Genomic DNA, 22,139 nt, shown 5'->3' on the forward strand with positions numbered 1-22,139 from the left:
TGTATTTAGTAAATATTTTAGCTTTAGATGGAAGTTAACAGGTATTTTTCTTCCTTATACTGTCTTCCTTCTTATTTATTAACAAGAACTGAGGGATTTAGTATTGTATCACTATATTTTTTTCAMGTAATTCACCTTATTCAACCAGTTCTGAAGTGGAAAAAAAAAAAGCAAAACAGTTCAGTTTGCAGTACTGTACATATAAGGGAAGTCTAGACACCTAAAAATGTGATTGGTGCTGCTCTAGAAGAGAGAAGCATCTAAAAAAATCTGTCTCTGGACAAAGTTCTCAATAAAGGCTCTAGAAAAGAGCCTCTAGAAAGGGCCTGTAGAATTAACAATAGTCTCTGTAGGCTCAAAGKTGAGTGGACTCTAGAAATAACCTAGATTCAACTCCAGACATAGTGCTTAGCTCTAGAAGTCATCCTAGTCACAGATTTAGAGAAAGGTTCTGAAGAAGATTATCAGGAAAGGGTCTGGATACCATTTTAGAAAAGGCYCTTATAGAAGGAGCAGGACCCACACCTAGGAGCATGTCCATTCTAGTTCTGAGCATCTCCAGTGGGGGAGACTCTACAACCTCTCTGGGCAACCTGCTTGGCCACGAGGCTTACACTGAGCCACAAAAATACTGTCAACAGAAATTGGGACTTGGAGGGGAGAGAAAGAAAAAAAAAAACAGGTATTCATAAATAAAGGATCTTTTGAAGTGTTTTGAAAGTTAAAAATAAATTTGTCAGTAATTCAATATGCATTGAACTGTTCTATTAGGAAAATAGAAAATAATAAATGATAAAACTTCGTAACTTATTTATCAAGAGGCATGCCTTTAATGATTCATGATAATTTATTCCTCAAGATAGTCCTTATCATTAGAAGCTGGTTTCCACTGACAGCATTTTCTCCTGAAGGCATTAGTACTTGTTCGGGTAGCCATGGGAGCAAATGAGATCTTTCAAACATACTTTAATAAATCTCTGTAAGTTGAATTGCTTCCTTGCTAAAGGACACTAAAGTAAGTTATATACATCTTCCTACGTAAAAGTCCTGTCAGTTACTAAGAGTTTCTTCCATTTCAATCTCACAATATTATTTGCAGTATACATACATAACGATCCTAAAAGCTAAGAGCACATACTCATCTATGCTAATCTCACTAGCAGTATACATTAGTCAATGTAATGTAAAATATGTTAGCACAGATAAGCTCATATACCTAGGAACAGTTGTCTACATTATACATAGGGGGGAAAAAAATACTGAGATAATGATGCACAAAATAGAAAATGACAGTGAACTCTCATCTCTAGTCTTTCAGCRAAAGGGAAAAAATAATTTGCCCTTCAGCAAAAGGGGAAACTATTATATGATAGGAATTTGCCATGGCTTCTATGCACCACAGTTTTATTTTCAGACTCTCAAATCTTCCGTGTAGTAGTTTCTTTAGTTCATATTTTCTATGTCAGTATGTTGTTCTGCAATGTGAAGACCTGATTCAAAATGTCTGGCAGTCTCACTATTAGTGTTTTACCTACTTTATCTGAATTTGATAGAGAATTTTCCAAGGAAAGAGAAAAAGCCAAGGCCCGAGGGGACTTTCAAAAGCTACGTGAAAAGCAGCAGCTTGAAGAAGATCTGAAGGGATATTTAGATTGGATTACACAGGCAGAAGACATTGACCCTGAGAATGATGAAGAGGTTGATGAAGAAGGCAAACGGAACAGTACGTATTCTTTACTCTCTGCTACTCTACGGGGGACAGTTTGGCTGCTCTTAAGGAAATTACACTAGGGGAGAATGACTAGTGCAAAACTGTTTGTTTCCAGAGCAACCAGTACATTGGTTAATCTGCTGTTACAGTCATGGAAGATGATCTAGAATCATGCAACTAAATTCTACTGGGTTGTCAGTGTATAAATCATTGCCTGGAGTAAATTTTTTTCTGCTAGGGAGATTTAAAAATTTATTCTTAGTTTTGTTCTTCAAAATGTTATTGCATTCGAGGTATGTAGCACTAAATGACATCTCAAATCTAAACTTTTCTTGGTGAGGGAGAATGTATATTGGCCTATAAATTCATAAATTAAAAATGTCTGTTAAAAAATGCTAAATTCCAGTCAAGAAAAATGCTTATGCTGATAGTACTGTCATGAGTATTAAAGTAAGCAAATAACATTATAGATCTTTCTTTCTTTCTAATATTCAAGATAACTATATAAAATTATTTTTATTATATATGTAAATTGAGCGTGGAATACATGAAATCTTTTGGGACTTTTATTCAACAGTAAGAGAAGTCATTGTCACTTTTAATTTATTTATGAATAGTATGCAGTGTATTATGGGAAAAGTAGTTTATTCAATAATGGGCCTCTGGAATTCTGAACAGAGCCCTAAAAAAAAGAACAAATTAATTTCATGATATTACAGCTGTGCTGTTATCACCTGGCTTCTGCATGTCTGAAATTCCAAGTAATCAGCAGTATGTTAGTATGATAATTTAATAGATGAATTTTAACATTTTAGCTGTGTTTACATAGAAGGAGTTAAAATTKTCACATGAACTGTTTTGTCATTCTATATACATGAATGGTAACATAGATTCTCAATGTGAATTATAATTTAATGCTAAGGAAATATTAAGGTCCAGATTTCAATATGCGTGATAATGTTGAATAGCATCTTGTTAGGTGGTTAGGCTAGAAGGTAGTGGTGCTTATGTAGATGGATACCCTTATGGAATATATCTATGAGTAGTTTAGCAAAGGCAAGCTAGAAGATCATTTTCTCTGTCAAAATAATTCTTCATTTTTTTTCCTGCATTAGTAATATTACTTGATTGTAATAAAATGTTCATTTAATCAATATATTTATCAGGAGTTTAAATATGCAATATTGAAGATATTGAATATCAGTATCAATACTGCAATTAAAAATGATTTCTAGGCRTAATAAACAAATTTCAAAAGCCAGTAAAAAATACTTCAGTTGGACACTGAGCTATTTTTAAAGTTACCTCTTTATTTTACCTATTTATTGAAAGTCTTAGTTTTAAGTTTCAGAAATTTACTCCTTTAGCTCACAATATAAATAGGAGCAGAATCTGTATTTCTGATTGGAAGGCACACAAGGCTGTAGCTGATACCAAACTAGACAAAGCGTTAGACAAYCTGTGGTGCTTAGAGACTTGGTTTGCAAGTCTGCAGCTGTACTCCCGTGGACTTGTTGCATTCCATGCATATTGCATGTCCGTTAAATGTGTTGCCRCAGAACTTTTTGCCCCAGCACTCCTTGACAACTTCTAGTCTGTGTAAGCCTTTCAAGAATCAAATAYACTTGTTTGCATAGTTGCTGAATGTCAGAAAGCTTTTGTCTTTGCATTGTTAGATGTTATATAGGGGAAACTTGGAGAGTAATAATAGCCTAGAGAATATAATTTAAACAAATATAGACAAATTAAATACGTAATTGTATTTTAGATCACTGTTTCTGTTTTAGATATCCAGTATTAAACTCAATTTATTAACATCAGAAATGCCAAGAAATGGTAGAAGATGTGGTTTTAATCAGTGCAGGAAACTGATGAACATTTAATGTGTAGCTCAGTCTTTCAGGCCCTAATATGTTGACTGTCAAGTAGTCGATTTGCGCTATGCTAGCGAGTACATAGAAAACTGACAGACCTGGTGGAAGTCATACTTCCCTAGCTCTGCTAGCATTGTAGATGTTGTCCTAAGAAGAAAAGTAAATGAAAAAATACTGAAGAAGTAAATGAGAATGCTGAAGGCATCAATATACTAGATGCTCAGAGACTGAAGATTTGGTGATCTGTTCCTGGCAAGTCTGTTTTCCTGCACAAAGCAGGCACAGCACATGTAGCTTTCTGGGGTGGACTGGAAGCTGCACCTTTCAGTAACCTCGCAGAAATCAGTTGTTATTTGATTGAATCAGGAAGGTTTCCTAACACACTTTGCACAAGCTCACTGCTTTGTTACCGGAGTCTATCGATTTGCCASTGTTCGCTCGGCGCTGAGCAAGCATGCATATGTATGTTGAGTGGAAATTTCCAGTGAACAGACAATCTCCTAGCTTGCCTCCAGGCTCTTGCACATGTGCTTAAAAATGTTGCATGGAATTTCATTGTTAATGTGACCTGCAACAGGGTCTAACAGAGGAGGGCTGCTCAATTGCTCCACCTGCTTGCATTCAAGAAAGTGCTCTGCTCCCTAGCACATGGCAAGAGGAGCTGTGAGGAGAGCACGCAAGCTCTCTGTGCAGTTGTTGCACAAAAAGCTTTAATTGGCGGTTCATGACAATGAACTTCATGTTTGGGAGGCAGGTGAAATTTAGCTAGCCAGCACCAGATTTGTAAACTTAAAAGAGTTTTTTTTTTTTTTTTTTCTCCAAATACACCAATAATGTTTGATTCATAAAATAGATGGTCTGGACAGGAATTGCTAAACAGCAATGACTCTACTTGTAATATCTAAAGCTGTGGAATGCAGCTTTATTCATTGCAGATGATTATRAGGATGAAAGATAATTCTTGATGTGCAAGGGGTCTGGCTTTAGGATATAGAAAATTTCATCTCGTCATGGCAGGAAAAGGTAAAAGGTRACTGAGTCAATAATTATTAGTTTCTTACATGATCTTTAAAATGTAGTTTAAGTTGCTGTGTCCTCAGCATTTTAGACACTCTAACTTAAGACCTCCATTTCCGCTAAACTGAATAATTTATATATATGATTCATGTATTTGTATGTTTATATTGCTGCTGGTGGGCAGATAGGGTGCTGAACCTTTTAACCCAGAATTACAAATATGATTCTACTAAAAAYTGTAAGCTGTTATTTTTCTTAGGAACCGGCTCTTCCCCTCAAAAGAATTGAAAAATTTCATTGATTTAAGAGGGATGAGAAATTAGGTCAAAATGTAGAAATCAGTGTGAGAGGTTTTATTAGTTTTGATTATGTTGCTGGTAATTTCAGTTTGTTTCACCTAACATTGCTTGTGTTGTATATATGGACACTTTTATTTTTTGCATTGTAACTGCTGCCATCTCCTGTGTAAATGCTGGGATAACATGTGCTTAACACGAAGGGGTTACATTGGCTGACTTAATGGAAGAAAAGAAGAAAAGCAGATTTAGCTGCTTTGGCCGTTCTTCCAATAAACATGGTAAAACATGTCCTGATTTGCAGTTGAATTTCTTTACCAATAATGCATCTGATATGTAAGCTTTTAAAGCACATATTGTATGCATTTTCTAAAATAGAGATATAAATGTCTGTGGCATGTCAATGTTCATGCATGCAATTTTTCTGCTTGAAGTGCATGTTTTATATAGGCTGTGCAGTGCTCTACTTAATGCATCACATTTAATTCATTTGGATTTTCACTGAATTATTTATGTGACTGTTCTTGTTTAAGTGAAGATTTTCCTACTCAAGTGAACCAGATATAAAGCTGTGCCTTAAATTCAGGTGGGAAGAAGTCCACTTCAGTGCTTCACGAGCTATGTAGTTGACCATAATGTTAAGTTAGAACAGCATGAATGTATTTTATTGTTTTGATTATGTCTTTCATGTAGAATGTAGCAAAAGAAATAAGCTTCTCATGCATCTGCTTTTTCTGATAAATTGATAGTTTTCTATTTGTGATTYGTGTTTTATTCTCTCTCATCCACAATGAGAATGAACAGAGATTTTAAGGTGTGGAAATTATATTCAAATCTGCAACGTTTAAGTGATGACAAACATTGATTTGACAAAATCACAGTTGTAGCAATTAGGAGATCCAGTTTTAAACCTGTCTACAAAAGAAATATTGGRGCAACTGACTGATGTACTGTGGTGAGAAAATCACTTCTGTTAAATAGCTGAGACTGAGGCTGACAAAATTTGACCCAGTTATTTTAGAGATTGTGAAATAGTACGTGAGAAATACGTCAACTGGTATGATTTGGTAGTCTGATTTTCCACAAATATTGAATCTGCTTGTAATTGTTAATGTAGTTATATATATTGTCTAATGAGTTGCAAAGCTTTGCAGACCAGAATGATTTTTCCATACAAATCGCTGAAAGACAGTGCTAGCAGTTTTGCTGTAGATACTATCTCTATTTCGACAGGGACTTTAAACAGTCACAATCTGGCTCTAATGAGAGCTCTGAGGCAGTGTGGAGCCCAGCAGAATACTTGGTTCTTCAATATTTGCAGGTTGCCTGCCTGTGATTTTTAAAAGCATTCAGAGGCACATGTAGGCTACTCTGCAGTGTCACCTGTGTCTTGCAGGGCAATCATCCATTTGATGAGGTGGATTTCTCCAGACTATGCATCAGTGTAAGCCTGAGTCCTTTTCTGTGTCTGTGAGACTATTACTGCTGATCCAAGTAGTGTAGATGTCCGTTGACATGGGATGTCATGGGAAATCCCACCCAGGATATTTTTTTGCATGCTATCTGTAGCTTTGTTTCTACATTAAAATAAATAATGAAAAAAAAAAMCCCAAATCTGCAGATGGATGCAGGAAGAACTTTTCTAAGCTAGTTGTGTGTAAGAAAGAACTGTCCATATTAATGGCTCTACAACATTCCTAAGATTCATAATGTTATCCTTCAGGCTAGAAGCTGTTGGTTCAGTGATGTTTTTGCTAGGCAAACTGATTATTTCATGCTACTTTCACTGCCATGCAGCCAAGCCTGTTCAACTGTATCTTGAGTTTCCATGGGATACCAGTAAAAGGATAGAATGAATGCTGACAGAATCAAAATTAAGTCTGCACTATTTAAACAGATGCCTAGATGCAATATCATGTGGAATATTTCCTTTTAAAGCAGCTTCCCCTTCAGTAGAAGTCTTCCTATAGAGATTCACAGCCAGCGTAGGTGGAATGACTTCTTTCTGATGTGTATTTTCTGGAGATACATCAGTTTTAAGAAAACCTGTGATGAATTTGTAATGAAAATACTGAGGTTTGTGTGTCTTCTTGTTCTGCTATTTTATTTGACTCTATGAAAATTCTGTGTACAGACAGAAAATCCATGTACTGAATTGAGAAAGAATTTGGTAACTCATGGAAATAGTTGTGCATTAGTAGAAGATGGAAGAAGGCCATTGGCAAGGTATGCAAGGATGCCAGGATAGCATCATAGTTAAATCTCTCTGTCAGGTAGCTCTTACTTATCACTCTGTGTTAGCTGTACAGATCACTGCAATCACTGCACTTCTGCAGATTCTCTCATTTAGCACATAATCACTAGACAGATACCAGCATGGCACATCAGTGTGGACATTAGGTTAGCTGAAGGATCAAGATTACCTAAGTGATGTTGAAACAAAGGAAAATAAAAATGATATGCTTGCTAGAGGAGAATGTTCGCAACTTAGGCTTAGTGGTTTAGACCATAGTTTAGTCATAGTTSCGTAGTGACCCTAAACTCTCATGTGGTAGGAATATTGGGATGCTTCCTACTCCAGCCAGCTTAGATATTTCAGTTATGGTGGACATTGTCGTATTCTATTGGGCACTGTTTTGTTGTGGATGGGAATTTGAGATACCTGCTCCAAAATCTGAAAACTGCTTAAAGACCCATTTTTTATCATGAAAGAAAAAAATTTTTATCCTCATAAATACAGTGCTTTATCTGCAATTCTCTCAAATTACCCAGCATTGAAATTTTGCAGTTAAGATGTTACAATTTTGTTATAGGCTATAAGCAGACTCTTGTACTGGAACGTGTTTAGCARCTTTGCTAATAGGCACTCTCTTCTCTCAAAGAAAGTGATAACTCCTTCTAGCTAGGCTCAATATTGCATTTATTGCACTTAATATTAAGTAGGATTTCAGATTCAGAACTGTCTTCTGTTCTGATTTTTAACATCCGTTACCTTCAAAGGCATTTTTGCATGAAAGAGGCAATGAAGAGATGGCCCTGAACCGACAAGCATAGCAACATTACACCTTCATCAAGCAAGTAGGTCTTCCTGACCAATTCACTCATCCTTTGAACAGCATTTCTTAATGTAAGAAATTAGGAGATATGTGGGTATTGGAAGGCTGCCCGGAAAATTGTTCAGACTTGCAAATTAAGGCTGTTTGAGATGCTTCAATTCTGAACAATTTAAATTGCCCACACTTGGTCAGTCTTTAAAATGCCAACCTTTGGAAATATTTGTAAAAACACTTCTTAGGTATAGACAGATAAAGAAACAAACAAAAAATGTTAGATCGACAAAACAAGTTTGGCCTTAAAATATTCCTTTTTTAGAAAAATGAAAGAAACAGGAACTTGTTTAAGTGCTGTTAGAAGAGAATATTATTGAAAATCCCACATGTAAAACACTACTGGAGCAATCAGCTTACATGTGAAGAAGGTGCTACAGCCTGAAGCTTAATAGCAGTCAGGCACCTGGTAGTAGCTGATGTATTTGACCTAATTACTAGATAACCAGGAAACTATCAAGCTGCATGTGGCTTGTTCATATTGCTAATGCAAGCATTTTTTCTTTTAAAACAAATTACCATGGTTTGAAGTGAGGTTGGTGTTATATAGATTCTTAGATAAGCTTTCCAGAAAAATAAGGGTCAAGAGGAGAATAAAGAAAAAGCTCATTTGAATTTGAGATTGCATATTAATATCTACCTCTGAATACTGGGGCACCATCAGTTTAAAAATCTTAACACTTGTTGTGTTAAGAGCAGATTTTTTTTTTCAGAATTTCACTGTATGTAATGTAGTTAGCCTTAAAAAGCTGTCTATTAAAGTTTGTTGAACTGAGTCATTTCAAAGCTTGTCAAGTGCTTGCATTAGCTGGTGTGGATGTGGTCATGCARTGCTGCTCCTGTTCTTTCTGGCTTAATGCTTTAGCAGCATGGAGCTAGACTTTCCCATGTTCACAGTACTTCTGTTAAGTTTTCTATTGGTATAAAAATTGCAGTATAAAAGTAGGTGGATTTCTAATTTARAATGAACTTCTAATGGTTCTGCAGMACTTGCAAGTCGCTTGCACAAGGAGAGCAGCAGTCCAGCAGTATGAAATCGAGGGTGACCTTCTGACTGTATTTAATAATGTGGGTAGTCTAGGTAGATTTGAATTAAAATTGTATTTCRTTACACTTAAATTATTTGATGTTTATTAAAAGCAAATAGCATTTATATGATATTGAGTGACACTTTATGAGGAATGAGATTGAATTTGAGATGCTGCTTTTAGACTAGGGCAAGGTTGATTTCACAGATGTGAGGCTTGACATATGTAGTACTTGTAGAAGTGGGCACACTTCTGTCTTCATGTAACAGTTGCTAATAATAATATACAATAGGAGACCTCTGTGGTCTTATATTTTGGAGTTGCTGATATGTGTAAAAATATTCATTGATAGGTGGCTGTAATGTTGTTTCCTATCTTCATGCAAATCATATAAGACGAGAAATTTTTTTTTAACAGAGGCAAAAGACTTGCTTTCATTGCAAAAGGCCCTTTCATTTTTAAGTAAAAAATATTCATTCTGAAGATCTGAAACAGTATCTAAAATAGTTTGTCATTTTTTTCTATAGCTTTTTAAAATTCTTATTCTTGGATTTCCATATTAGCAAAGACTGCCTGCTTTAGTGATAAACATTAAAATAAAATGACTTTTGAAATCTGCCTGTAAACTATAAAGTTTACCAAAGGCTAACAGTGTTCATTCTTTTAAAATTTGGATTTTTAAAGAGAAGTGTGATATTATAATTAAAGTACTTGCAGGTACTAACCAACAATTTCAGACTAAAACAGCTACAGTATTGTTTTAAAAGACCAATCAAAAAAAGAACACTGTGAATGAAGGTTTTGCTGTGCTTACTGCCTGGACTGCCTTGTTTTATGCAACTGCCTGCATGGGCATCTTGGATCTTGCATCTTTTCTCTGTTATGTCAACTCTGTGATTAAAATTTCATATAGCGATGATTTATATTTGTGGGGACAGATTTTCAGCTTGCAAATTCCAGCTGGGCAGACCTGTCAGTCTGCTGGCATTCAGTGTGGAATTAATAGGCAAAGAAACCAAACTATCACTTAATACTTATTTGCCTCTCCAGATTGGTATTGAGGCAATATAGAGGCTGTGGGGAGAAGCTGTTACCATTAGTTTTCCTTTTGTACATGACCCATAGATTAAAAAAATCAGAAAATTCAGGGCCTCATTTTGACTTAAATATTGTGTGTCATTAAGACCACTCTAAGCTCATTTAGACTACCACAGCAGTAAGAGAAACCTATTAAAAATGGGCATATAGCCGTGCAACCTTCAGTGCTATCATCCTAGAGACAGGAACTTAAACTGATCCAAAGCAGCAACATTTACATCCCTGAGCAACTTTAAGATACTCTATTTCACTTATGCTCTTTGGGCACATTCTTCATCTTCCTTATCCTATTTTATATAGTATTTCTTATATAAACCCAACAAAGTTAACTGTGTGGGTTTTTTGTTTGTTTCCATGATTTTCTTTTCATGCTTGCTTTGCAGACATGGAAGTTGTGTTCTCCCTAGAAAGTACTGAGAAACCCGTTCATACTTTCTTAACACCTTTTGACAAGATGGTCCCTTCTGTGTGTTTCAGTTGATTTGGAGATAAAAAAGACCAATGTGCAAATGAATTCTGTCTAACAAACCATTAACTGCAATTGATAACTGTTCAGTTCTGATTCTACCCTATGTACAGTAATTCCCTGATATGTAAAAAGTGCAATAGTCCCCATGTTATTATTAGTAATCCTCATTATACCTTATACTATCTATTCTGTCATTCCTAGTGTTACTTTTTGTTTACAATGTATGCCTGCAAAATTACTTCCTAGGCTCTTGCCTTGATATTATGTAATGGTAACAGAAGCCTGGAGTGTTCAGTATGGTCCGGGCAGGATAGTGTCTGCTTTCAGAGAACTTTGGCATTTCTGGGAATCAGCAAGCATGTTAGTGAGACAACTTATACTAATAAACCCCTCAAAAGTGTTAATGAAACCCTTATAAAAGGGATCAAAAATCCATCTGGATTAGGGACAATATGCTTTTGGTTATGAAATTCCTCTATATTGTGTTCTGTAGAACTGCATTTTCTGTAGTATGTTTTCAACAGTTGTGTTGAATCATTGAAGCAAACAACAACAACACGCTCTGGAATTGTGCTGCTTTTGTTATAAGAGGTAGACTGATGAAGGATCTTTTCACCTTTCATATTCTTCAGCCCTTCAAAGTACTCATTAGATCTGCAAAAATGGGAGGCATTTTGGTAATAGGAGGAGAGAGCAGGTTGCGAGTCACTTGCTGTGCTTAGCGCTCAATGTAAAGCGGTTTCTCTCTCCCGACAGCGAGCATGCCCGCCAGTGAGACGGAGTCGGTCAACACCGAGAACGTGAGCGGAGAAGGAGAGAGCCCGGCGTGCTGCGGGAGCTTATGGTGAGTACGTGCAGGTGGGAAGACTGCCTCCAAGTGCTCCCAGCAGTTCAAAATAACAAGGAATTAGGCTCTCCCTATTGCTTATGGAGCCTAAATTACTTTCAAATAGGGGAGAAAAAAAAGGTCCAATTGCAAATAGTTGCACCCAAAAAACATTGTGTGACCTGTGGTATTTGCCTTTACTACTTTCACATTAGGCCAATAATTATACAGCACTAATGCATCCCTAAAATTTTACTATTGCATTAACATTGAAATAAAATTTCGATTTAGGTGGATGTACATGAGTGCCACTAACTTTCCAGTTGGATCTTATTTTCTGAAAGCTTTTGTAGCATGTAGTAGATAACAAAGAAAAACGCAGAAATCACCTGTGGCATATTTGTGCGTGATCTGAAGAATATATATTTTGTTAGCAATAACTGAATGGAAGTGAGTATTTATGTGAGTCCATGTTATTAGCCATTCAATTGTTTAAATTTTCATGGTTTCCAAGCAGCTTCTAAATGAGCAATTTGTTTAACATCTGACTTGGTTTTGTAGGTTTTTTTTTTGTTTCACTTGGAAAATTTACAAGGTTTGGAGGGATTTTGGAGAAAATAGCACAAATGCAGGCAGTAGCATATAGGCATTCATCAAATTTTTTGTTGGAAGTTCATTTTTATGCACAAACTTTGAATAAGTCTAGTGTGTTTTCAGTTGCGTTTTTCTAAAGAGTGAATTTGTGTTCATTATTTTTTCAGGATATTTTCTAAAAACATGTTTTTCTTTCTTTTTAGTCAAACTATTTCAAAATCCAAGTTCAGGTCAGTATTTTAAGTATTTTCCTATTTCTTTTCATCACTTTTCCATGTTGCTATTTATGTATCATGATGATCATGTATAATTGCCGGGKTTTTTTAACTGGATTGGTCCATGTTTCCCATTTAGATAACATCTAGTACTTCCTAGTTCTCCCTTTCCTATGAGTCAACTCAAAGGAGTTCACAAATGGAAATGCAGCCCAAGGAGACTAGTTGGTTTCCCAAAGTTCCCAGGGATAGAGTAGAAATTACATCAAGTTTTATGAGAGCTACTGCCCTGTCTGTCAATCTAACTCATAACTGGATAGGCCCTGTTTCCTCATCCTTGATTGTCACCCTGAAACATTTCGCAAACATTGGTCCACTGATAGTATTTCAAAGGTGTATCAGTAGAAACCTTTAGGAGTCACTGTATGATATTTCTAACATTATGGAGTAGATTTAGGAAAATTCACTTCAACATTTCTGCCTTCTTTAAAATTCTAAATTCATATTATTCCAATCAAATTTAATCTGAATTCAGCTCACAATGCTTTTGGGACTTTTTTTTATGTCTACTAATTGTATGGGGTTCGGGAAGACAAATTTATCATGTTATTCAGTGTTGTGCTGAGTACTGCCTAATCTAATCATGTCACAGGCAATTTGAATCTCCAGCAGTTGTAGTTTGATTTAATCAAATATAGAAATGAAGAAATTAATGCCCCTTAATCTGCAGTTTGTGCAAGTGTTGAGTACATGTTTACATAAAATACACCCACTCATGCATATGTATTTGCACTATATTTTCCACATAGAAGAAGCCCTTTTCAAGTTCATGCACATTTTCTACATGATAATACATTTGTTCTTATTTGAACTTTCAGTCGGCGCTGGCGTCGCTGGAATCGATTTAATCGAAGAAAATGTAGAGCTGCAGTAAAGTCTGTCACTTTTTATTGGCTAGTTATCGTCTTGGTCTTTCTGAACACATTAACTATCTCATCGGAGCATTATAATCAACCTGACTGGCTGACCCAGATCCAAGGTATGATCAAAACTTCTTTGYCCTTAACTATGAGTAGTTGCATTCTATTAATTTCTACTCTTGCACTTTGCCATTTGTTTATTTGTTCCAGTTCTAAAGGATATTCAGCCAAAGAGAGATGCAAGGAATGACTGAATGTCTTATATTCCCCCAACTGTAACACAGCTTAATGACATACCAGCAAAAATCTAACGATACTAGATTATAAATACCTGTGCTTTAGTCATTTAACCATGCTTAAAGGATAGGAAGGAAAATGGTAACTGGCATAGCAGACTATACTGTGGGCTTTATTGCTTGAGATCCAGAGCGGACTCAAGCTGTGAATATGTGGTACAATAAATTGCAAAGATGTACAGTGGCAGGAGGCTGTAAAGAAATGTAAATCCTTGCATAAGAATTACTGCCCAAAGAACCAGCATTTACTTCCCTCCCAGGCAAAAGTGTATAATTAGTCTGTTAAAGGGAAAATGGAATCTGTAGGGCAATCAGAAATTTCATGACCTTTTTTTTTAATATTTTGTTTCAGATATTGCAAATAAAGTTCTTCTGGCTTTATTCACCTGTGAAATGTTAGTAAAGATGTACAGCTTGGGCCTGCAGGCTTATTTTGTATCTCTTTTTAACCGCTTTGATTGCTTCGTTGTTTGTGGTGGCATTGTTGAAACCATTTTGGTGGAATTGGAAATTATGTCACCCCTTGGAATTTCGGTGTTTCGCTGTGTGCGTCTCCTGCGTATTTTTAAAGTAACAAGGTAAGATTAATACTGCTAATTTTAAGGATAGTTGAATGCTGATCAGCAATTCTTTTGTAATACTTCATCACGCGCTGCTCTTTTACTGTTATTTTTCTTTTGTTTTCTTTTCTTTTTTTGTATGTATGTGTGTGTGTGCTAACACACGCATTTTAATTTATAGGCACTGGGCATCCCTGAGCAACTTGGTAGCATCCTTGTTAAACTCAATGAAGTCCATTGCTTCACTGTTGCTTCTGCTTTTCCTCTTCATCATAATCTTCTCGTTGCTTGGAATGCAGCTGTTTGGAGGCAAATTTAATTTTGATGAAACTCAAACAAAACGGAGCACCTTCGATAATTTTCCACAAGCTCTTTTAACTGTATTCCAGGTAACTTTCTTTCACCCCCTATGAAACATTTTACCTTTGATCAACAAAAACTGTATAAATGATCATGTTTCCTGAAAATAAAATCACAAATACTATTTATTCAATTTGCATTTAAGTAGCATTCTGCTCATAAAATTCAATACTCTGGTAATTCCATACCATTTGTACCATTCGTTTCATGTCTTATTTGATCTATCTATGCCAYATAGCTGTCATATTATTTCATTAAATTAATTCTTCTTTGTCCATTAAAGAAATGGAATGTTACTTTAATTAAAATGCTTTCCTTAAGTTCATTAACTATCTAAAAGATCATCTATTCGTAAACAGGAAAAATTGCGAAGCGCTGAGTCCGTAATTGCATATGGTCATATCACTTACTATAACATAAAATAAGTATGCATATCTTAAAGAGACACTGTCAGGTTTAATGTTTGAAAAATAAAATCTCTATTTCTTGTGAAAAGATTATTAGAATCAGAGCCATGCTTGCAGTTCTCACTATTTCATGTTTTTTCTTTTTTTGTTTTATTTTTTTCATACTTATCCTTCTCAGTTTGGACACTGGAATCGAGCTGATCAATTCATCTTTGTAGTCATGTTCATTTTCAGCTTTGCGGGCATTGCACATTGCCACAGTATTTGATTTCAGACGTCGTGGATGTGTGTTTAAAGCTGACCTTGCAAGACTTGACTCTGTCAGCTTCCCATCATCTCCATATTATTTTTATCTGGTGACTTCTGGAGCAAGAAAAATCTTTCCTCCTATTAAAATAGGAGGAAACTTCCTTAAGAAGTAAAGTAACCACATTAGACCTGACATTGCCTTTTTAAGAAGTGAAGGCAATACAATTTTACGTCACCTGATTTTCTTGGAAAATTTCATTTTTCTTCAGAATATGCTCTGGAAGGACCTGCTGGGTGCCCCGCAGCTATGAAAATCACATGATATGTTTAGATCTCCAGGGATGAATTTTGAAACATGACATTCCTATAATTTTCTTGATCAGCTATGTGATTACTTGGAAGGAGAGTTACTATGACATGTTTAGCCAAGGCAGAACTAGTGATTTTTAAGAAACTACTTAGAAGTATGTGAAGCATCTCTAAAACTTACAACTATATCTCTATATCTTATAATGATAAGTTGTAATACTCAAAATCTTAGTAGTGCAAAAGGAGTAGTACAGGAAAAAAAAGTGAGGTTGTCCAAATATAAACTCTCCTTTCAGTGGGTTAGCAGAAAATTCTTCTTTTTTATACTGAATTTATACAGAAAATTCTTCTTTTAGACTTGAGGACAATTTTGTGAAGGCACAGGAAATAAGCAAATCATGTAATTCTCCCGCAGCAATCGAGTCCCAATCTGCTTAAAACACCTACCAAGATAGATGAATGTGGTGTATCACTAGATGTGTTGCTTTACTAAAAATTAGGCCTCTGCTGTTTGCCAATATCAATAAATTGACTATGGTATTACTTTTGAATGAAAAAGGCCAGCTTTACTGTGTATCGCTGGCAGAGGAATCAATCTTTTTTTGCTGTTTTTGTGGAGTTGTTAATAATATAACTTTCTATTCCATAGATTCTAACAGGTGAAGACTGGAATGCTGTTATGTATGATGGTATAATGGCATATGGTGGTCCATCATCCTCAGGAATGATCGTCTGTATATATTTCATCATTCTCTTCATCTGTGGTAACTGTATCCTTTGCACTCACTGAAAAGACTTCCAGATGGGGTTTTCATTTTTAAAACTTGCTTGTGCTAGTGTAAATGTAAATTTATTTACAGAATGTCAGGTATTCTGCTATTTTAAAATTGGTGGCTTTAATGGATCTCTACTTATTTTACACTCAATATTATTTTCATTGAGTGTTGTTTTTACTACACTTCAGCATTACCTATATGTGCACTTAGGTTGGGAACATAGTTTTCATGCTTCTCATAATGTCAGTGTTTATGTTGGTAATGAACTAAATAAATATAACACGTAATGCCCTTAAATTGATTTGAAATAGATATCTTGCTAAATGTCTTCTTGGCTATTGCTGTGGATAACTTGGCAGATGCTGAAAGTCTAAATACAGCTCAGAAAGAAGAAGCAGAAGAAAAGGAACGGAAAAAGAATGCAAGGTAAAGTTGCACAAACACATTGCATGAGGAGAAGGGAGGAGGAGAGCGCTGAAGTCTGAAAATAATTTACTTAAGCATTAAACAAGACACAATATGATTTTAGATAAAGATTGGCTAGTAATTGGGAAATGGTATGAATAAAGGACATAATAAGCCAGCTGTTCTTTTCACATGGCAATGGTAAGACTTTTATTGCACAAATAGAGCAAGAATGTATGTTTCGTTACTGGTGCACACTGCCTTGGAATTTATACTCTAAGCCTTATGCAGAAAAGGAGAAAATATTCCTTTGAAATGAGTCCTGGCCTATTGAAATCAACACAACTTGCTTGTATCTGCCCATGGGCATATTTATCCCCTCATTTTTGAGAGGATTAATTTCTGGAATTTTAGTCAAAATGATGAATGGATCAAGGGCATTCAAATGCAGGGAATTTTATTGACCTGGTATTTACCACATTTCAAATCACTTCAGATATTTAACTACATATTTTTGTTACGTTTTCTTAATTTTTCATGAAACGGTGTAGATCACTTAATCTGCCTTAACATATTGTACTTTTTTGTAGAAAAGAGAGTCTGGAAAATAAAAAAAGTGAGAAGTTGGAAAGTGACCAGAAGAAGACCAAGGATAGTAAGGTGTTTATTTTGAAAACTGTGTCTTAGTTAAGAAGCTGTTTTAGTAATTCTGCTAAGGAAGACTTTAAATCTACAGTGCACTTTGATTTCTTTTATGAATCCATCCTTTTGTTTTCCAGGTAATGCCCAGGAAACTTAGTTCTGGTAGCTTATATATCCTCAAAGAATCTCTTAACCTTTTTGTCTCAAAGAATACTGAGAAGGAAAGCTTTTAGTATATGAAACAATGTTGGACATATTTGACACAACCTTAAGATGTCCCTGTTTGCATTTTGGCCAAAAAACCCAATGGAGGAGATGAATGAATGATAAACTCTGTATAGATTTATTTAAATGTTCTAGGTAATTTCCACAATAGCTTGTTTGTTGTATTCTTGGTGTAATCTACACAACCGTAAGAATTATTTAAAGAATTAGACTTTTAAATATATATATTTTGAAATGTCACCTCTTCTTTCTTCTCAGAGTTATCTTGTATTGAGTACCTSAGAGAGTAAACAAGAGGGTTACCTTTCACTCAAGCTATATTGAAATGTATTTTTCTTTTGGTATATTTCTTTCATTGCTGTAGGTGACAATTACTGAATACGGAGAAGGAGACGATGAGGATAAAGATCCCTATCCACCCTGTGATGTACCAGGTATGGGACCTACCAGTCAGGAAACAAACATTTTTTTACTGAAACATGCTAGGCTTAATCTCCCCAAATTCTAAATTAATTGCTTTGAAGTCAGTGGCATTGTGCTTAGTGGTTGAATGGGCCTGTAAGATGCTCACTAAGTAGTACAAATAGTGTAAGGGAATTAATGCCATAAGCCTGGAGACTGTTGTGGTTGAACTTACCTGTATGTGAGAAATATTTATACATTTCTTTGATATGTTTGGTTAAAAGGAGCATTCCAGAGATCCTAATATTCACCCGTATATATACTGACATACTCACCGATATATATATAGATACACATATGTAAGTAAATGAATTTCTGACAACTATATGGATATTGATTCATACATTTTCAAAGTCATGCTATGAACATATATTTTAATACAAGTCATATTTTTATACTGTTACGAACAAAAACTCAATCTTTTTTTATTTTTAAAAATGATGTTTCATTTAAAGTAGGTGAAGATGAAGAAGATGAGGAGGATGAACCAGAGGTACCAGCAGGCCCACGTCCCCGAAGAATTTCAGAACTAAATATGAAGGAGAAGATAACACCAATCCCTGAAGGGAGTGCCTTCTTCATTTTCAGCAGCACCAATCCGTACGTATCATTTATCGAAGTATCTTTAGTAAGAGTGGAACCACAGTTAGGCTTTAAGTGACTTATGTGACATTTGATGCTGTTGATGTTGGTCTCTGTGCATATGTGCAGTGGGGCCTCTTTCGTGAACTCCTGCAGTAAGTCCACCTTCACAACAGGTGAATCATATTGTTAATCCATTTACACTTTCATAAGCTAGAGCAATAGTTTCCGTGTTTTTACTGCTTTAAACTGATAAGTGCTCTCTTCTCTCACTATTGGCAGAGTAATGGAAGACGTTTTGTATATAATCTCTCTGCTTTTTTTTTTTGCATGTATGCGTGTATTTTTGTATCTCTTTTTCAGAATTCGAGTGGGATGCCACAGGCTCATCAATCACCACATCTTTACTAATCTCATCCTTGTCTTCATCATGCTGAGCAGTGTTTCCCTAGCAGCAGAAGATCCAATTCGCAGCCACTCTTTTCGAAATAATGTAAGTCTGTTATATTTATATCTGCAGATAAACGTGTCCTCATGCAGTAACAAGTCTCCAAATTAGTGCCTGTGTTTTTGGTTTTAAAATTAAGAAATTTTCCTTCTCTTTTTTTCTAGACATAAATTGATATATTTTTCTAAAAACAAAAAACCGCTAAAATGCTAGATCTCTAAAGAAAGGCAACTTTATTGTTGGAGCAGCAGAGATATTAGAACCATCTACTGTTATCTGCAGAACCACTATTATCTACTTTTATCTGCAGAACTTTCTTCCTCTGTGGTATATTAATATAGCCGAATAAAATTATGGTCAAACTGAGCATAATTTTTGCAGCTGTCTGTGTCAGCATAATTTTTGCAGCTGACTATGCATTGCGTTTCCTGAATCTTTCTTGTTGCTTCTTAATGTTTGACAGTGATTTAGAAGTGTTAGTAAAAATATCAGTTTGTAACATTTTTGGGAATTCTTTGATTCATTTTTTTTCTCCATCACCATCTCTATTACCTGATCTTGAGGAGCTTAGATAGAAAGTGTATGTCTTTAAGGATATTGTCTCTCCTTTCAAAGAGAGCATGATTAGTTTTCACAGTGTCTGGTGCTGTGAATATCAATATCATATCCCTTTTTTCTTTATTTACTCTACAGTACTGCGAATACTTAGATCTGTAGTAGATTAGGATGCACCCACGCTGCTGTGTTAGTACTACAGCATGCCTGACCATCCTGAATTCATGGCTGTGTAAATCAGAAACAAATCAAGTTGCCCTTTTCTTTGAACTTGTGAATGGGAGGAGAATCCACTCTTGTTGGGCACAAGTCAGGGTCCTACAGAGTCAAGATGCAGTTTTAGTCTATATATGGACCTCAAAGTTTAGAAGCACTTCTGCATCCCACTGTATAGATATAGTTGTAGAAATTAAATATTTGTATTAGAATATAAATTCGACAAGTGTRTTTATTTCAGTAAAAGAGTAGTTGGTGTGATAAGTAAACAATCCTCTCTGGGCATTGACATTTTCTAAATATCCTTTCAATAACAATACTAAATACCAAAAAGCTAAAGCTTTCTTAAAGGATAAAAAGAAGTTGTTATTGTACCAATGACTTTAAGAGTTGATACTACTTTTTCATAACTAGAGGAATTCTGTGAGTGTTTAACTCCACACTGGTAGTAACTGAAGCGTTTGTTTTTATTTGGAACGCAGACAGCAGACAGGTGAAATGTGTTAGTGATTTCAAGAAGGTCGTTGTCTTTGGAGATATTCACAAATGCACTAGACCTGCATATTTTTTCCTATTTTTACTTGGATCCCAGTTCCTTCAGCTGACCATCTCAGCAAGGGAAAGAACTTGCTGTGGAATGGCAGTGGGCAGAGTTTAGTGGTGATCTTGAGTTGGAAGCTGCAAGGCTCAAAAATACTGGCAAGTTTGATGTCAGCAGTTGGCTACTCTGTCTCTAGAAGAGTTGATTCTGCTTTTTCCAGATATAATCTGTTCTGTAAAATTCTCTGCTTCCTGCTAAAAGCAGAAGTTAATGCTATGAGTCACTGTGTAGAATCTTGAGCTTTTCACGTTGAATATGCTGTGTTATTCACCGCAGAGTATGTTGTAGCCCTCCCATCATGGTAAGCTGCTAGCCAAAGGGGCAACACATTGGCCGTATGCACAGCCCAACAAGTCACACTGTACTGAGCACACTGCTGAATGTAGCAGTAACAGTCTTGAGGAGTCTCTTAGACTCAACACCATTTCTTGGGTAAATTTGTGACAGAATAGGAGTGACAAAACAGATTTAGAAGCTGGAATGATTTTGAATATTTTTGAACATTTCTTTTAGAATGAATTCCGTACTGATTGATCTCTGCCGAATGGTTTTAATATTTACCTGTTTTTTCAGCAACTACAAGAGACAAAAGGATCTGATCTTCCTGAGGAGAAAAAAATTCATGCATTTGAAACACTTTATTTCTGTCTGTTGTCCATTTATTTTATTTCTCTTTCACATTTAATTAGAGACTAAACTGAAGATGCAATGTTTCTGTGCTCTGATCTCTTTGGTAGATGTGTCATTGAGTACTTCCTTTGGAAATAAAGCTAGTACACTACTGCCCTGTACGATGTGCACTAAATTAGGTACTAATATTTCTGTTGAACCAGGATTTCACCCTTTCAAGGTGGCAGTATATTGGCAGTGTGTTTCTACTGACAGCAGTGAAGTAGACATAAATCCCAGATCATTTTTAAAAGTTTGCATATCACCATGTTGAATCTTCAACCAATAAATCACTGTTCTATCTTCAATTTTCAGGAAAAAATAGCTGTAGTATTTATCTTAAGTTAATGTATTTATTCATTATCTGCTTTATGACACTGAAGCCAAATCTGTGCAGGAACAGTATAATGTGGCAGAATGCAGATTGATGCAATGTCTAGAAACATCCACTGAAATTTATTTTTTCATGCCTTTCTGTGATAAAAAGCTGTTACTGATAAGCAGTTTTCCTTTATGGAAGATTCTTCATTTCTGCTAAAAGTGAAGAAAGTTCCTGTGAAAGCTGATAGAAGAAACTCTGAATTGAAATAAAATTTTGCCTATTGGGTATTTGATATCCAAGCCCAGTGGCATATGATAATTTTTTAAGTAAACAAAAATGGTTGTAAAATATGTGGAAGTATAAACTACATTGTCWGAACTCTCCAACTGTCTGCTTAGATGTATTAATTCATTTTTGTGTATGTGGTCTAAACTGTAAAAATTTATTTATAGATGAATTTCTTACTCTGGCACATATTATACCTTGCAGATACTTGGTTACTTTGACTATGCTTTCACAGCCATCTTTACTGTTGAAATCCTGTTAAAGGTAATGCATTGTTAATTGATCCTTGTTAGTGCAAAAACAGCTTTAGCAATAATGTTTGTAACTTTTTGTTTACCTTCCAGATCCTAGGGTATGCAGATTATGTCTTCACTAGTATGTTTACATTTGAGATCATTTTGAAGGTAACAGGTTTTTAAAGGAAGTTTGTTTAAAAGGATTTTCCTTGTGTGTCACCTGCCAAGAAAAGGCACTTGAAGTGTTCTTCGCCTTTTCTCTAAATGATCAAAGCTAAACTTTTTTTAAACCAAAGGATTTTTTTTTATTTGACAGTTTCTCATAATTTTTATTGGTCATTTTCTACCATTGAGTGCATGTAGAAGCTGATTTTTGTAT

General features: G+C 35.4%; 1 protein-coding gene across 2 annotated transcripts in view; it reads left to right on the top strand.

Annotated features, from left to right (window-relative positions):
- The window catches only part of CACNA1D (calcium voltage-gated channel subunit alpha1 D), a 138,458-nt gene that overhangs the window by 66,692 nt on the left and 49,627 nt on the right, over positions 1 to 22,139 (top strand). For both annotated transcript variants that reach the window (XM_026046066.1, XM_026046065.1), the window contains exons 9-21: positions 1,554 to 1,723; positions 11,357 to 11,444; positions 12,224 to 12,250; positions 13,114 to 13,274; positions 13,804 to 14,029; positions 14,193 to 14,400; positions 15,986 to 16,106; positions 16,424 to 16,538; positions 17,108 to 17,177; positions 17,749 to 17,818; positions 18,302 to 18,446; positions 18,792 to 18,921; positions 21,729 to 21,788. In XM_026046066.1, coding sequence (XP_025901851.1) covers positions 1,554 to 1,723; positions 11,357 to 11,444; positions 12,224 to 12,250; positions 13,114 to 13,274; positions 13,804 to 14,029; positions 14,193 to 14,400; positions 15,986 to 16,106; positions 16,424 to 16,538; positions 17,108 to 17,177; positions 17,749 to 17,818; positions 18,302 to 18,446; positions 18,792 to 18,921; positions 21,729 to 21,788 — 1,591 coding nt within the window. The remainder of the gene's footprint in view (positions 1 to 1,553; positions 1,724 to 11,356; positions 11,445 to 12,223; positions 12,251 to 13,113; positions 13,275 to 13,803; positions 14,030 to 14,192; positions 14,401 to 15,985; positions 16,107 to 16,423; positions 16,539 to 17,107; positions 17,178 to 17,748; positions 17,819 to 18,301; positions 18,447 to 18,791; positions 18,922 to 21,728; positions 21,789 to 22,139) is intronic.

Source organism: Nothoprocta perdicaria, unplaced genomic scaffold (assembly GCF_003342845.1).
Source record: "Nothoprocta perdicaria isolate Ctin4 unplaced genomic scaffold, notPer1 scaffold_42, whole genome shotgun sequence".
In the NCBI taxonomy this organism is placed as follows: Eukaryota; Metazoa; Chordata; class Aves; order Tinamiformes; family Tinamidae; genus Nothoprocta; species Nothoprocta perdicaria.